The sequence below is a fragment of the Choristoneura fumiferana genome, chromosome 5 (assembly GCF_025370935.1).
Source record: "Choristoneura fumiferana chromosome 5, NRCan_CFum_1, whole genome shotgun sequence".
NCBI classification, from domain to species: Eukaryota; Metazoa; Arthropoda; class Insecta; order Lepidoptera; family Tortricidae; genus Choristoneura; species Choristoneura fumiferana.
In genome coordinates, this window is record NC_133476.1 from 16,613,381 (window position 1) to 16,631,592 (window position 18,212).

The 18,212-nt window shown below is 37.6% G+C and overlaps 1 protein-coding gene across 3 annotated transcripts in view; it reads right to left on the minus strand.

The window, feature by feature from the left end:
* Cen (cerebellar degeneration-related protein 2-like) overlaps positions 1–18,212 on the minus strand; it is a 93,902-nt gene that overhangs the window by 11,499 nt on the left and 64,191 nt on the right. The window contains exon 1 of one of the 3 annotated variants that reach the window (XM_074088166.1): positions 15,075–15,491. The exons of 1 other annotated variant lie outside the window; for it this stretch is intronic. In XM_074088166.1, the coding sequence (XP_073944267.1) occupies positions 15,075–15,156 (82 nt within the window). In that variant the 5' untranslated portion in view covers positions 15,157–15,491. Of the gene's footprint in view, positions 1–2,983; positions 3,249–15,074; positions 15,492–18,212 lie in introns of those variants that run through there. One more of the 3 variants, XM_074088165.1, reaches the window with a different exon arrangement.

Consider the following 18,212-nt stretch of genomic DNA (forward strand, 5'->3'; position numbering starts at 1 on the left):
AAGGTAGGCCACGGAACTCTGTTATAAAACAGCGTAACTAAGCCGTGTTTGGGCTACATGGAATCGTTGCGAGATGTACTTTGGCTACGAATCACTAAAAAGTGAGAAATAAAAAAAAATAACAAAAAAGTAAAACCAACTCCAAAAAAATAACAAAAAATGGAACCGACTACAAATTCCTTGAAAATATTTTACTAGCACTAGGTACCTACCTACTAGCTCGAAGTCGGTGACTCAGCACGACCCAGCATGATGGATTGAAACCCATAGTATGTATGTAAGTAAGGTAGACGACTATTGTTCCATTCCTGCTGGCTCGTGCGACTTCGAGCTAGTAGGTACCTAGTGCTAGTAAAATATTTTCAAGGAATTTGTAGTCGGTTCCATTTTTTTTTTGGAGTCGGTTTTACTTTTTTTAAACTATAGTATCATTTTTAAGTTAAGTCGATTATATCTAATTATAATAATTAACAAATTTAGGAATATTATTATTTCCTTCCATAAGTGACTGAAATAACAATTGGGCGCCATAGCAATAGGTACTATTAGCTAATTGTTTATTCATTATCCATTAGGTTTAGTTCACGGTTATTTGCTTGTTGTCTTGAATCTTTCTCCAAAAATATTTACTAAACACATTTTTGAAGAATTCTATAACAGAATTTTACTTAGTTCGTACAACAAGTTCTTTAAAGTAAGTACCAGTGGCGTGGCGTCGTAACAACTAGTTGCCTACATCTCGGAAACGGCTCCAACGATTTCGATGAAATTTGGTATGTAGGGGTTTTCGGGGATGACAAATCAATCTAGCTTGGTCTTATCATTGAGAAAACGCTTAACGAGTTTTAGCCCGAGCAAAGCTCAGTCGCCCGGGTACTAATAACTTAAATGCACATTCACGAAGGCGAGTGACATCGCTGAGCTAAATCCATTGTCGATTGTTAATCAAAAGATATAAACATAAACATTTGTAAACATTGCCAGCCAGCGGAAAAAATATTTTTAATCTCGATGATGATCTGAACATTGTAATGCTGTGTAGGTATGTATTAAAATATTTTTTTAACGAGATACTTTTTTCATATTATTAAAAAAAAAAGTTATCAACTGACTCGATATATTATTATGTGTAAAATCCCCGACTTTGTCACTTCAAAGTTCAATATCTTATAAACGGCTGAACCGATTTTGATGAAACATGTCTAAGAACCATCGCTAGAAAACCTGCTTTCAAATAAAAAAAATCCGCGTTCAAATCGGTCCACCCGTTTAAGATCTACGGTGCCACAGATAGACAGACACACACACAGACACACATAGCGGTCAAACTTATAACACCCCTTTTTTCCGTCGGGGGTAAAAATGTTTGCTACAATTTAATACTTTAGCATACGTCAATACGGAAGTCAAAATAATGATGTAGCCACGGCATGGAGGTACGACATAATTGTAGGTATAATATGTCATCGCACGGTGATACGTATGATTTTTTTTTTCATTTTAATATGAAGTAAATGGTTGTTTAGATACTCAGAGCCAAAAAAAGGAAAAAGACCGGCCAAATTGCGTTGGGCCACGTTCATTATAGGGTTTCATAATAATATACGGCAAATTTTCAATATTACTTGTGATGAAATTAAAAGGGTTCCGTTTTTACCACTTTGACTACAGAACCCTAAAAATAATTGCATACAGCTGTGGAACCATTTCGCAAAGAATGTTAATAAGGACCAATGTCTGCCAAGGAAGATAAAACTGAAATCGATTTCAAAATGGTACAGACGTTTGAAAATATTTTTGTTTCAGCTGTGCTGTGGTAAAGTACATGCCTACAGTTAGCCTGTTAAAACGAATAAGTCGGATAAACCCAAGAAATCTATACGACATTATATGCTTTTGACTCTACACATAGATTCGTTTATTGTGTGGCTGTACTGTACGAGTAAGCTACGCACCTGCATACGTTTAGTATGAAGTGGCATGGTTGTTGTTTTTCAATATCGCTGTAATTAATTCAACGTCTGTCTTTTTTGTCGCTTATGTATGACGTTACCTTGACAGCTTTAGATTACGTAAATAGGTATAGTCAACGTCAAAATATAAGGGAGTGACCAAATTGTTAATAATATTCAGTCGAGTCTATGCTATGGGCGTCAGAAGGTAGTCAGTAATATGTATTTGGGCGCCTTTGCGCTTGATGCTGACTGTATAATATTAATTTTAATGAGTTTTGTTATTTTTGTATGCAAATTGAATCATTTTCGGTCCAAAAAAAATGTTAATAATAATTGTAAATTACACAATGGCATCTACGTCAAACTGATAAATGGTGCAACGACTTATCAGGCTTAAACATATTGATAATCTTTGTCCAATAATTAAAATATCAAATATGCAATACTGTCGTCTACATAAATAGACGTACTGGTGCTTGTAAATATGAGTTAATGGCTTGATGATCGTTGACATGCAAGTCACAGGGCCATGCGGGAAGTTCAATTATACCGAGATGACGCAATTAAACCAATGATGGAGATCTAGTTCTGCTAATGCTAAAGCCCTCGTCATTGGTCGTTCTAAGATGGGATTTTGAAAGAACGTTCACTCGTGGAACAAATGATCGCATAAATAAATGCGAAGAACCTTTGGGCGTCCGTCATTATGGCAGTCTGTCAACATCATATAATGGCAATAATAGCAGTGCCAACACAAGAGTTCTTAATTATGTTTTTTTAATAATCGCGCACTTAACTCTACAATAACTATTCCAAGAAGTGAGAAATACATAAAATAAAAAACACCAGGAAAACTGCAATTAAACAGACAATAGCTTAACACCGCTACCGACCACGAGATAGACAGCCAATTTAAGACACCGTTAAAAGGAACTAAACTTAAGTAGTAAAACAATTTCATGGTGCAACGCGAAGCGTTTCGTGAGCGCAACGACTAGAGTAAGGCCTTAGCCTTGCGCAAGTCTAACCTTCGGTTCCTTGCAGACATTCCAGCTCCACAGTGTAGTCCCACAGGTCCAGAGAGTTCAGCCCGTTGAGCTCCCATGAGTTGAGCGAGTCGCACTGCTCCTGTTCCTCGCTCATCTCTGTCACACGCGCAAAAACTGAGAGGCTACGTCGACGATTTATGTGGCGTGGTTTTCAGCCATGTTTTATTGTTGGTTGAAGGCGGAAGGCTGAGTGGCGTGCCCGCGCTGGAGGCGCCGACCGGACTGAGCCCGCGCGCCGCGCGCGAGGCCCGCACGTTGCAATTACTCCGCGCGAACGCCGTCCAACGTCCAACCCAATCACCGATCTCATTTCTTTTGATTACTTAGAAGAAATTAACGAATGTTATCTTACTACTAATGTAACATTAGAGCAAAAAATAAAACCTGAGGCAGATCGGAGAAAGTGATTCGGCTCGCTATGCCGGTTACGAGCAATCAATCAAGATTTTTGTTTTGTGCGGACGTGTTGCTAAAATTATAGCATTCATTATTACATGAAGAAATCGCTCAATCTTTCTTGTGCAGTACTTTCTTAATTTTTTCCTGAAGGTCACTTTACATTGCAGTTTATCTGTGTTTGCAGAGAACGAAGATTTACGCAGTACCAACTTACTTAGGTATCTCGACTTTTATCTAGACCGGGTTTTCTAGATCCAACGTTAGAAGCATTTAATTACTCGACACACTGCAGCTGATGCAGCTGTAGTAATTTTATGTGTTAATAAATAAAATTGCAAAATTTTGTGCCAGCTTTTTCCCGTATCTCGGTGGCAACAGGTGTGCACTCGATACGGTTGATCGCATTCGCCGGTTGAATGCACGCGACCTAAATCGGTGTGCGTATGACCACCGAATGTCAGAGATCAGATAAATCATCGAGTTACATAATCGTTCAGTAACATGATGAATTTAATGTTAGATATTTACTCAGTCCTGGATTTGTCTATAGGCCGTATAGGCCGCGGCCTAGGGGCGGCAGATTTCAACGAGAAAATTATTTTAGAAAGTTACATAGGGCGACGGATATAAAGTGGCCTACACTCCTAAAAAACAAATCCGCCACTATTTACTTGATAACTTGTTAAACCCTAATACGCTTGGTCATTGTTGGCTTTAATCTTAGCTTGATAAAAAATCTGCTGTATTTTAATTAAAACTGTGAACTCCTTTTTGTAGAACGGGCCACATTCAGCGAAAGCGAAAACATAACAAAAGATGATTAAAACGATGAGTTGAGAAAAAAATAATTATTCATAAAAAGCGAATGCAATAGCAATTATTTCAGTAATCTTATCGTTTGATAAGTAATTAATGAATCATATAGGTAGAAATTGTACAGAAAGATATACCTAGCTAATCTAAGGTCCTAGTGGTGACTGACTATTCGCAAGGACAGTGGATCGTACGATAATTAAGATTAATACCTAATTACTTAGTGGTCTTTATCCGTAATGGCTATCAAAATCTAAATAGGAAAAGCAGATTCCGGGTTCATTGGAGTCCGGTATCGGTACCTATAAAAATAAAACGCGAGTTAACGTGACTGACTGCATGACTGACAGAGAACACACAGCTTAAACAACTGGAGATAAATTCAAATTCAATTTTTTTTATTTCGGAATATTGTACATTTGGCACACATCATCCATATAAATAAAGACTTGCAAATTGGCAAACATATTCCTTGAGAATACAGAATTGCACTAAGAAGGGATGTTGCGTAATTTTCAGCAAAGCTGTGGGATAACGCTAGTGTAGCGTATGAAATACTAGCGCAAAACGAAGGTGTAGAAACAAGCTTATTTGGTTGTTAGCTTGGCTAGACGTTGCATGCAGGTACCACCGAAACGCATTGCCCAATGGCGTATCAGCGTCCGCTTGCACAGCACCAATGTTTGGGATCGTTGACACATCACAATCAATCTTAATCATCGCCCCGCGTCACACACATCGCATCACGCCAGTCGCAAAGTAGGAAACTGAATGCATCAATGGGCCACAATTACGGTTGCTCTATCATTTTCTTATGTTACCTTTACTCTCTATCATCTCGGCCTATATATGTCTCACTGCAGGGCACAGACCTCTTTAGAATAAGAGGGCTTGAGTCGTAGTTCTCACGCGGAACCAGTGCGGATTGGGAACTGCACAGACATCATTCCATTTGTTTCGCAGGTGTGTGTAAATTAAAGTTTGTTTTGCTCTATTTCACTATCTGCTCTGAGTAGGTACATGAGTTCAACCCTAAAGCCAGAGTTACTGTTTATTATTTCTTTCGAATTATTCCCAATTATCATCGCGTGTTTATAAAAGCGAATGCATTTTTCTTTGATTTGATCCCAAAATTACATCCCGCCTATTTACGTTCACATTATGATGAACTCTGTAGCTTACGTTTGTTTTTAAACTTCAGTTACTTAGGCTAATGCTTTTACGTTCCATAACGGGTTGTTCCTGATTGCACGTCGCTATCTCCTACAAAGCACCTCATATAAATTTTGAAAATAGAAGCAACTCAAGCCAAATAAATGGTTTATGTTGGCCACCCTGATCGTAATAGATTCTTCTGTCTTGGTATTTATTTTAATGGGAGTCATCAGCGTCCTCGGTGCCTGTGTTACCAGCGTTACATAACTGTTTCAAAATATTTTGCTCAATGCACGTATCAGTCTACTGCGGGGTATAATCACTCATGCATTGTGAAATTAGTACAATTGCTCGGTTTATTTGTGTTGCGGTTCTGAGGAGTCCTTTTTGTGGCATCACTTTTTGCTGGATATTGGAAACAATGCTCAAGAATCAAGATAATTTGATGCTTGGTATAATTGGTATTGGCTGATTCTGTGACTCTTGTCTCGGTAATTTATTTTTTAAGATTCCGTGCCCAAGGGTGACAAACGGAATCCTGTACTGACGCCTCTCTATCCGTCTGTTTGTCACAAGGCTATATCTCGAGAACAGCCAGCTTAAATTTACATATCTACATATAGTGTGTATATAAACAAGAAACATATTGCTTTTAATTTTATTGACAAAAGACCGAGTAAGGCTGGACCGGTTTTTATTATTTTGTTGATATGCAATATATTTATCTCGATTATTATTGTGAGTTTGAGGTACATACGTGGTAGGAGTATGTTTAGCCGTTACAGAGATAGACAAATAGACATGAATATACTGCAAATCAACAAATAATATAAAGCGGTCAATAGCGAGTCACTCTTGAGGAAAACATTAACTTTGTAATTTGTCTTTAACTGATGGTAAGCGAGCACTGCCTCCCAGGCACACCCGCAACACCACAGGATTGCGGACACGCTGTCAACCTACTCGTAGAAGACTAAGATAGAAAATCGACCCCATGTGCCAATAATATCCGAGCGTTTTTAAGTGTACTTACCTAGTTATACGGTAGGGGTACTGAGTTTCCATTAAACTTTGTTAGTTGGTTTTAACGCGTATAAAGATTACTTTAGTGCCTTTTAGATATTTACAATTGCTATGAATTGAATATGTATACGCCGCGCAAGCTGTGCTAACCTTGCCGGTAGTCTGCTGTTGACCTCAAGATGCACTCAAGTCAATATTTGAACTCTTCAAGGTCACTAGATAATATGAGTCTTTTGTTTTAAAAACATGATAAAATATGTAGAGTTCGTAGTGTCTTTATGTACTTCATATATTAGACAAAAATCCGATGGTTTTATAACCTATTAATTACTTACTACGTTTTACGCTCCATTCACGTGGAATGTCATTCATTAGTTCAAATGTTCAAACTGTAAATATTCCCACGCGCATTTAAAACTGGTTCAATATTTTAGTCTGGTAACATTTATGATAATGATAATGAACGAGCTTAGAAGTTTTGCATAATATGATACTTAGCTGTTAATAATTTTCATCGTGCTTTCCAATGTTTAAAAATGGAAAGACTTGTCACCGGTCAAAGTTAATTTTAAATTTGGGGATAAGGACTTCGTGTGTGTTGTGTACTGAGTTAAGCTACTATAGAAACGCAACGGATTTGTTATCGTAATATCGTTATAGTAACTGGATGCATCTCTATCTGTTTTTACGTTGGCAACCCTGCTTTAAGGACTCTACCCATTACACCGTATATCATACCATGACCGTCATAGCAAAGTGTCAGGCAAAAATATATTCATTGTATTGAATAGTATGAGACTATGCCCACTAGCACGCTTCCTTACCAACCGTCGCCGTTGCGCTTATGCCATTCCGTTAATGACACGTTCATATTACGGTATGGCATGATACGGTGCCTGTGTACCTTAAAACCAAACTTCCTCGGTTACGTAGACCATTATAGCAAATAACAATAATCTTTAATTTAAATTAAAATAGTGTTTTCAACCAGGAAGCCAGTTAGCTCACCGCAATTGCCAGGCCATCGCGGTATCGACCGCTGCTGAGCAATTTGTCGAAAGTCGAATCGATTTGTGTTAGAAAGTAGACTAGTCAGATAATGCAAAATATATTTTTAGTGTATTAGTTTCGTATTCTTAAGAACCCTTATAGTTTCCCCAAGTCTCTCTGTCTGCTCGTCCGTGGTTAAGCTTATCTTATATACTGTTAGTGCTAGCGGATCTGAAGATTGAGCGGATCCGAGGACTCCGTTACTAGCTTGGATTATTCAGGGCTATTCTTATGAAACTCGAACGTATCGTACTTATAGTTTCCCCAAACTTCGATCTCTGCTCGTCTTGCTCGTCCGTTCGGTTTCGTAAGCCTTATCTCTATATACTGTTAGTCGCTATAGAAAAGAATAAGTTCAATTTGGTAGATTTCAAAAGAGTGTCTTCAATATTATGGATCTAGAACCCATGTCTAGTTAGTGCCAAGATGTCTTCAAATTAAAATATTTCAAGCCGCCGGCTGCGTTTTCTCGTTTTCTGGCTGCCAATACGTCGACCGAGGAAAGAGCCAGCCCTATGGTAACCTATGGAACACCTCTCCAGCGTTCAGATACAATTATTCCGACTAAGCCAGCTACTAAACATTACTTTCTACCTTTTTAACCTTCTTCTATTTAAATTCAAATGTAAACACAAGCGCCCATGCCCTATGTACCTAGACGCCAAACAATGCTTATAAAGTAGAGCAGGCAACCTTGCGTGTTAGGGCAAAGAACATCTGTGTTTATATTGACTCGCGGCCAACTGGGTCTATGTTTTATTTCCCAGCTAGGTACCATTACTATAACGCTGAGTGGATCGTAAAAATATGAAATAATATTTTAATGTCTCTATGCGTTTAAAGTGTAAGTGGCCGTAGGACCAAAATAATTTAGAAGACGTTTTTTTTCACTTTTCATGCTCATAAAATGTTACTTTAGTCTCTGCATATTGGGACTAAAGCTCCTTTTTATTCTCAAGGGATTAAAGTATTTTTTTATAAATTTACGTTGGAAACCTCTAAACAGCCAACACGGTGTTTGTGAATGGAGGATTTTTAGGGCGTGGAAATAACCTCAAAATGACAACTGTGCAAAAGTATAAAAAACACGATTTAATTTCGTGAAACATCTCGTGTCATTATGGCTTGTTTTAGTCCCTTGTTGAACAATCTACTATTTATTTACACATAGGTATGTAGGTACTTATAGACATTTCATGGGATCGGGTTTTTTCTTCGCAGCTGGTCAGAGATTGCCCAGCAGTGGGACACCTCTATAAGCTTTTAAATAATAATAATAATAATATATTATAGACTAGCGAGAACTATACACGTCTCTCTATATTAATATATTAATCTAGAATAGTTTAGCTTTCTATGAGTGAAAGAATTTCTAGCTAGAGATTACGACGTACATATACAAACAAACAAAGATTATCTTTTTATTATAATTAGTATACGTATAAAAAGCCGTGGTGGCCTAGTGGTTTGACCTATCGCCTCTCAAACAGAGGGTCGTGGGTTCAAACCCCGGCTCGCACCTCTGAGTTTTTCCAAATTCATGTGCGGAATTACATTTGAAATTTACCACGAGCTTTGCGGTGAAGGAAAACATCGTGAGGGAACCTGCACAAACCTGCGAAGCAATTCAATGGTGCGTGTGAAGTTCCCAATCCGCACTGGGCCCGCGTGGGAACTATAGCCCAAGCCCTCTTGTTCTGAGAGGAGGCCTGTGCCCAGCAGTGGGACGTATATAGGCTGGGATGATGAGTATACGTATAGTACCCTTAGATACTAGTTAACAATCTATATCCTTGTACCTTCTATAATGTAAAACCAAATACAGGACACTTCTTTAAAAGTATATGGTAAAATTTATTCAAGAATATAAACTTATAGAAAATACAATCATATACCTAAGGCGATCCTTTACTTTTGTGTCAAAATAAAGTAAAATCTTCATATTACCTTATTTTAATGAAGCTGTACAAAACTACATAAATTATTTATTTATTATTTACGTATTAGCATGCGATAACTCGTTCTTGTACCTACAAGGAAAACCATCTTTGGTCATGACCTTTGATACTTTGATAATCAGCCTTGTAAGATTAATTTGACTGAAAACTGGTTTTTAACAATCGGGAATTTCTAGATGATCTATGTATTATACATAATCAAACTAAATAAAAATGAGAATGAAAAAAGGTCTAAGTACATTTAACTTTTTGACTGCCAATATACCTATTTATTTGATTCTGATGTTTTATGACGTTAAATACATGTATTTTCTTCCTTTCTTTGGAAAGCATAAATAATATCTATTTAGTTAAATGAAGTTCCCTATTAACATAGAGATACAACTCTCGATATATAAATACAACAGAAAGACTTAATGATCATCATAGTCCAAGCACGGGGATAGTGATACGGGTATGACTTACAAAATAAGTCGACTAACATGTTAAGTAATTCATTGAAAAAAAAAAGATTTGCTAACAGTAACAAAAAATATTTGTTGCTTGTAACATAACTTGAGTGTCTACAAAACTAAGGCCTACTAGTAGTTAATAGTTATTTGTGTCACAAGGGAGCAAAATGGTGTATTTACGGCGAGGGCGTACATTGAATCCAGAATGTAGCGAAGGATTCTACAATAGAATCCTGAGCGTAGCGAGGGATTCTAAAGTAGAATCCTGAGCGTAATGAGGGATTCAAGTGTTAACGCCCAAGATGAAAATAATTTTGCTCCCGAGTCGCTCATACAACTTTTCACACCGAGCATTAAGAAAATTGAAAAAAAAAATCTAAATATTAAAGAATAACCAGCATAGAAAATGACGTGGCTTTCCAATTATCAACTTTAAAAAATGGCATTTTCAATAAAACACTTACAAAAGCCTTGAACAGAAAAGTTGCACTTTGCTCCCTCTCGTCAGGGAGGAAAAGTTACTTTTCTGAAGGAGAGGTGTGAAAAAGTTAGGTGATGTCTTACAAAATTAGTAAATTTTGTTTAAACTTCAAGTAGCCAAACTAGTTCAGCTATCCTTTTTTTTTTCAGTGTAACCTTAAGAGCTTATAAAGTTCCAGTTTTTATTAGATTTACAATTTAAACAGAAAATGCACTGTGACGATGATTCCTGTGTGTAATTAAAATCATAATGATAAATTGATAATTAGAAAGCCTAAGGGTTCGTCTACTAGACTAGAACAAGACATGTTTTAATGTAATACAGAACTAAGAGTTTTAATTCTGAAGGGTATTTTATATCTTAACTAACTGTAAAATCCAACCACAAAAATAAGTTGCAAACCGGATGGAGTCGTCTCGAAACCAGTCGCGTCAAGGGCAAGATCATGAGCATAAGTCAATGCAGTTAATTTAATACGCACTGGAAGCCATGACTTACCATCCCATTTTAGCGTATTATACACCTTAACTCATCTACGAGTAGCACAGCGAGTAGTAAGAAATAGTTTTAAGTGTTGGAATAAACACTCCAAACTTTACAGTTTTATGCCATGAAATGTATTGCAACTTACAACATGGTATTGTTTCTTTCATCTATTACAAACTTTTGAAGTTTTTTATTTCGACATGAAATAATGACTTGAAGGAACCAGCGCCGTTTTTTCCTATAAATAGAAGGCCTATAAATACGAGCATGGACTTAATTATTTATAGCCCATATTTTTGAGACAGTTTATGTTTCTCGATGTATTCTTGCTAGCTAAACATTGCCACGGTTTTGTTTACCGATGGCCCTGCACATTTTTGTAGTATTACCTACAAAACACAAAATGCACCTTAGGCTTCATATAGGGATTTCAATTCCCAGTTAGTAACCAGAAAAGAAAAGTGAGACATAGGTAACCATAAGTTTTAATAGATCGCACTCTGAATCACAATCTAAGGCAGGGTTTCTTAAAGTGGGGTCCACGGACTCCTTAGGGGTCCGTAGCATGTGTAAAAGGCGTCCACAGTAGGTAAGTCTGTAAACATATTTATTAGGAAATTTCCAAAGAAAAGTTTGACAGGGGTCCGTGGAATCGTTTAAATTGTAAAAGTAGTCCGTGACTGCAAAAAGTTTAAGAAACCCTGATCTAAGAGTTGCATCTTCGAATGTATTCTAAACAGTATTCAACCAAACAAATTTTCAATACGATTACCTTGTCTAGATGAAGTAACGATTGTTGTGTATGAAATCATTATGCATATCGTTATGCATCATATCATATGATAACATGAACATTGAACGAGTATCGATGAGGCAACACAAACCGCGAACGAAATTTGACACCACGAGTTTAGTGACTGTACATTCAAAGTGGCCATTCAACGTGAGTGACCTATTTCTATTTAAAAGGAATTTAATTAGTAATTAATTTCTATTGTTTAAGTAGTATCCCTTCTGCTTAAAATATAAGCAGTCGGTCCCAGCAGTCGATACCTAGTTATCTACATATAATTTGGATGCAGGAAATTGCAATCGACAATCTGCAGTTTAAGTACCCACCTAGTCGTAGATACATAGATGGCATTTAGCACAAGTTACGTCGAATGTAGCATCGTTGCCAATGGTATATGGTCTATAAAATATAAGTATCTCAAATAACGTTATTTCAAATGAACATTTTATCGCCACTGTAACCATGCCACGCAATCTGATTGAAAATTAACTGTGCTGTTCTTTAATTCCCATAACACTTTCTGTCTTTAATAAGTAGGTAAATCGCTAAATAATACCATTAAATAAATACATAAATAAATATCACGGGACACTTCACACCAATTGACCTAGTCCCAAAATAAGCTTAGCAAAGCTTGTGTTATGGGTACTAAGCAACGGATAAATATAATTATATATAGATGTAGATATATACTTAAATATTTAACACCCAAGACCCCAGAACAAACATTCGTATTTTTCATACAAATAACTGCCCCGACACGTGAATCGAACCCGGGACCTCAAGCTTCGTGGTCAGGTTCTCTAATCACTAGGCCATCTGGCCGTATAAATGAATCTTATGAGCGTTTTTTGTAACAGGGTAGTTAGCGCTGTATCGTGAGGTAGTTTGCCAACTTTGTCATTTGTGTCATGTTTTGTACTGATTAGATACCTAAATGAGCCAATCGCAAACTAGACCGTAAAGGCAAACGGACCTCACGATACTATTTTATTTTATTTTATTCGTAGAATTAACAGCTTAAATTAAGATTGTTTTTTGAAATCTTTTTGTATTTTTTATTTCAATTCCAAATTTTTGTTACTTTTACGGTCATCCGTGCGGATATTTCGCTTTTCAAGAAACCCTGATTAAAACCAAAATCTTAGCATGTTGTCATAGCCGCGGACGCTCTTTTGCAAACAATTTAAATATTGTCTTTGTTCACTTGTCTTGTGTACTTAATTGGAAGTTTCTTGTCAAAGGTTGTATTGACAATAGCAGCTTGTTATGTTGTCATGTTACATTCTGGGTATAATGTATACAAGATAGTGTGTACAATTGAGTAAATGAGGCCCAAACCATTAAGTTCTCCGATCATATTTCTGATAGCTTAATGTGCACATTAGTACCTATTATCAAGAAACGCCTTCAACTAGGGTAGGTACAAACAAGGTACGTATTTATTTGAAAGGAACTAAAAAAGGACATGGAAAATCCCGCGCTTATTTGATATGCCGGATATTATGCAAATGTAGATATTAATTTATCTACTTAGCAATAAATAAACATAATCTGCTTGTCCGTGTAATTTATCCTCGTAGTAACGTAATTAAAGGCTTTCTGCATTCGAGATAGAAAGTAGTCACGTTTTTACCCAGATTTCGACTAAATAAAACATAGTTTTTGTGAAAAAGTATTTTTATTTTGTATATTATTTAATACATTTAAGCCAATCCGATCATATTCGCTCAATTTCGTTAAATTTAAAAACAAGATGATTTGTAAGGCTACACGATTAGAATTAATAGGTTTAATTAAATAACTCATCCGCACCGCACCGCACCGCGGTAGATAAATCCGCTACGTCTTCGTATAAAACGAATAATTAACAAATCGTTCGTCCATATGAAACAGTAGGGAAAAATAATTTCGGCGAAAAGCCAGCATCCCGAGTGGTGGATTGTGACCGAGGACTTGATCTGATGATCTATCCTTAAGTTTTGTAATTAGGTCAAGGCGTTTAATTCCTGAGCCACCATAGAACCTTTTCAAAGGAAAAGTCATTACGACTTTCCTTGTTAATTAATGCGATGTCACTATGACGTTTGCCGTGAATTGGTTTCATGCTGGCTCATGAATAACCATAGGTATTTGTGCTGCTGTGTTCCGGCGTGGAGATCAAGTAAGACAGTCGACCCGTGAAACGACTGGCATACGATATAGCTATTCTAGCCTCTAGGCTGGCAACGCAAGATACCCTTGGTGTTACATTTCTTATAATATAAAAGCAGAAACAGTTAACTAACCCCTGTTTCACTATCCATTGTTTATTTATAAATAAATGTGATGCCGTCTCTGTTTGTTTTGTACGAATAGACGGAAACGGCATCACATTTATCCGTCAAATAAAATTAGTCAATGGGTGGTGAAACAGCCCCTAAGTCTCATAATGAGCTTGGGCCGTAGTTCCTTCGGGCCCAGTTTGGATTGAGAACTACACGCGCCTCATTGGATTTCTTCGCAAGTGTGTGCAGGCTTCACGATGTTTTCCTTCACCGTAAAGGTCATGGTAAATTTCAAATTTAATTTCGCAGACAAATACCGAAAAACTGAGAGGAGCTACAGCCCGGGCTCGAACTTAAGAAACAGAGTTGAGAGGCCATAGGTCAAACCACAAGGTACATTGCCACGAGTTTTTTTTCATGAGGCACTACCTATACAATAATTGTACCTATATTTACTTCTACAAACGTACCTTTATTTATTTTGTGTGTAAATATTGAATTGTTAAAGTGAGGCCAGCGAGGGGCTCCCGTTTCACTTTTAACTGGTTAGCTAAAAGACTTATTGATTTTAAAACCGTATAAAGTTGCCAACTAGGGGAGCCGGGTTGAATGCACGCGGTGGCACGCCATGATCACAATGCCAAACCTTAACTTGCCAAAACAGGATACCAACTGTCTCCACCCTGCCCTTTTTAACTTTAAGTATATCGTGTATCTTACACTGACTGAACGTACAAAATACGTCAGATCTTGCTGTTTATTTAGCGACACTAATCTCGATTTATTTTTAGCAGTGATTAATTCGACACACGGGTTAAGTAGTGGGTAGGTATCGAGATTTATACTCGTAATGGATAGTTTGTGAGATTTCAAGGCCAGCGTTAATTTACACATGTATTTAGACACAAATTATGTTAGATTGCTTAATAATTTAGTTAATTAAACTCCTATATCAGAGCAATAGCGCTTCGTGCAAAAAAATACTTTTGTAAAAAGAATACTTACCTAACATGCGTAATTTCAAATAATACTCAAAAAGCAAGAGCAATTAGCAAGTCAGAATAAACAGCCGACAAATCATCTGTAAAAAATCAATACCATCCCATTGACATGAAGTAGTTAGGCAGTCTGCGAAATCACGTCATCGTTTGATCTTTGTACTTTGATTATGCTAATATTGTTTTAAATCTCACCATCAAGCATGCAACGGCGCGACGCCTGATCATCCTCCTCGAAGTCCTCTAAAGCCGCTGCCTTGGCCTTCGCGACATCCATGGTAACAAGTATCCTCAACGGCTCACAAAGGCACTACGGCATCTTGCACACAAGCACACGCGTCGAGTCACTACATGCGCGAGACTCCAGCTGATCGAAGGGTGCAGTTAGCAGCCGACACGCGTTGTCGCGGGAACCGAACGCAAATAACTGGCCGTAATCAACCGGCCGCCGTGCGCTGCGCGTTCAATGTCAGTATCGAATGGACAATCAATTTATGCGACAGGCGACAAAGACGAGTCGGGTTGTAGCAAGTGGCCGCGTCTGTGCCCCGAGCATGCGTCAGACCCGGGATGCCCACCACGCATGCGTGCGGCCTGCCGGTATCGACGCGCTTTGTCGATTGGCGACGACAGGACGCCAGCGGCTAGGCCGCCGCTACTGACTGACCGCTGATATCACAGATGATTAATCGTATTGGTGCCAGCATTCGTTATCAAGGTCTCTGATATAGTGATTAAATGTCCAGTTAAACAAGTTCGTTTTAACATTAAAATTTCATAAACTGGATCAGGGTTAACTTTTATGATAATTTACTGGTCGCACTTAAAGTCAGCCGTAATATACAGAGGTAAGGTGCGATTTACGTAATTTTAATTGCCTCACTGACTGCACTACTGGTACTGCCCTGTTGATCGAAGCATTCGTATGAAAGCACCTAAATTTTGTGCTATGGCAGTGTTGACCAGCAAACAATTGCTACTGTTGTTTGCGCAGGCGCTACGAAAAACTTCTTTTTTTTATTTTACCCCAACTCTACAGAAAATACATTGTTAAAGCCACCTGGAGGGAAAAAACTCTCAATATTGTACTGGATAATATACAATCATCCAATAAATTTGAATATTAACTTATTAAACGGTTCCTAAACGCTAAGAAAAGCACAAGAATAAGTAAATATATTTAGCGTTTAGGTATCCATATATGATCCGAATTAATTGTCGTGGTTTGATTAGCCAGGTATTAAATAATTTTAATTTTGAAGAATAATAAGGCAACAGACTAGTCTGGTATTTTTAAACAAATTTCAACCAATTAGGAAGCAACAGTAATCTAGCTAAGTGTCACGACATCATAATGTGCGGATTAAAGACACGAGTAGAGAAAAGATATTAAATATAATGACCCGGTTAACTCACGTCTTAAATCGAGTTTAGCTCGACATGTTTCGGGCTAATCCGTAGCCCTTCGTCTCCGGAGCAACGCGACTCGGCGGCTGCTGCAAAACGCGCACTGCTCGCCGCCGCTCTGCTCGCGCGACTACCCGACGAAACTGACACCGGCACACAACTACCCGCGTTTTCATCATCATTACAACTGTCAAATGTAGGGTAGCACACAACACTAACAACATCGCTCTGTAAAGGTACGTTCACACACACCGATGACGCAGCACGAGTATTTAACACCGTTTTCCAACTCGGAGGACGAAGGGCTACGGATTAGCTCGAAACAGTCGAGCTAAACTCGATTTAAGACGTGAGTTATCCGGGTCATTATATTTAAATATGAGTGAGTCTCACGGTAGTTTCATGTTTAGAGAAAAGATTTCTCTTTTTTTTCTTTTACCTTATACTTAGTAAAAAAAGAAAGATTATACAATAATTATCTTCCTTATGTTAGAAAAATTTGATCTTGATCATTAACTCTATCGATTTGAGCCATAAAAGTAGGTACAGTGAGATTTTTTGTTTTGTACCTAGTAATTTCGATTCCCAGGTGTAGCAAGTAACTGTACCTATTTAAAAAATTCTGCGAATGCGGTTTTGTTTCTTTTTAATAATAATGAAATGTTTCTTATAAGTAAATTTTTAGACTACTTTCGTAGTGGCTTTAAAAATTTCCACCTTGTACCTATCCTTAATACAGATCTGGAGTTCAGGCGGCACCAGAATGCTCAGTCCTCGCTCTAGGAAAAGCCTAAGAAAAATATACGACCGGATAGCCAAGTGGTTAGAGAACCTGACTACAAAGCTTGAGGTCCCGGGTTCGATTCTCGGCCGGAGCAGATATTTGTATGAATAATACGAATGTTTGTTCTCGGGTCTTGGATGTTTCATATGTATTTAAGTATGTATTTATCTATATAAGTATGTTTATCCGTTGCCTAGTATCCATAATACAAGCTTTGTTTAGTATGGGACTAGATCAATTGGTGACAATTGTCCCAAGATATTTATTTATTACTTATTAAATGTCATATTATCGGGGGAATATCTTACGGGCCAGTTACTGAAAAAATCCTTCATTACTTCCATAGGGATACCCTTTACAAAAGGAACGAATACCTAACAAAGGAAATTCCGCTACAACGATGAATACAAAAAAATGAACTCAACCTTTCATTTATCGGATTTTTTTTCTATAGCTTGACTTGTTTACAAAGTGCGAAAAGCTTTCGGAGCGCTATAGTAATGGCGTAGGTATAATGCTTAGCCTGATTAAGTTCCCTTTGAGTCGACCTCAGCCGTATCAGGAATACTCCCTTTCAGCAATCAGGGCATATATCCAGGTCATGGCCGCAGTTTTTATACTAGGTAGGTCACTTTTGAGACAACGATCTAATGAAATAAAGTTTGTAGCGACTCCTAGCGCCATCTAGTGAACAACGATTGAAACTCCGACCATGTTCTACATCGCGCTATCGAAGAACGCGGTCGCATTATATACAACTTACGGCGCTCTTCCTTCGGACTTCGGTCCCCAGGCACGCATAACACCTGCCTGGAGAGAGATCTCTCTATTGGAGCCTCCCCCAACAAGTTAAACAGAAGAGAAGTTACTTATACATCGCCACAAAACCACTTGTGTGAACCACGTATTCGAATTCGACTTGCATTGCATTTGTCCATTTCCTCAAGACCTTTTTGTTTTAATTAATACAATTTGAATTTTACTCTAATTCAGTTCATATAAACTGTCTTATTAAGATTATTTAATTTGGCTTATGCGTATCGTAGGCTGAATGCACAATATGCAGGTACAGAATAGATCATTTAGAACACAATGACCATTTTGTGGATGCATTTTTCCTCATTTTCTTAGGAATAATAACA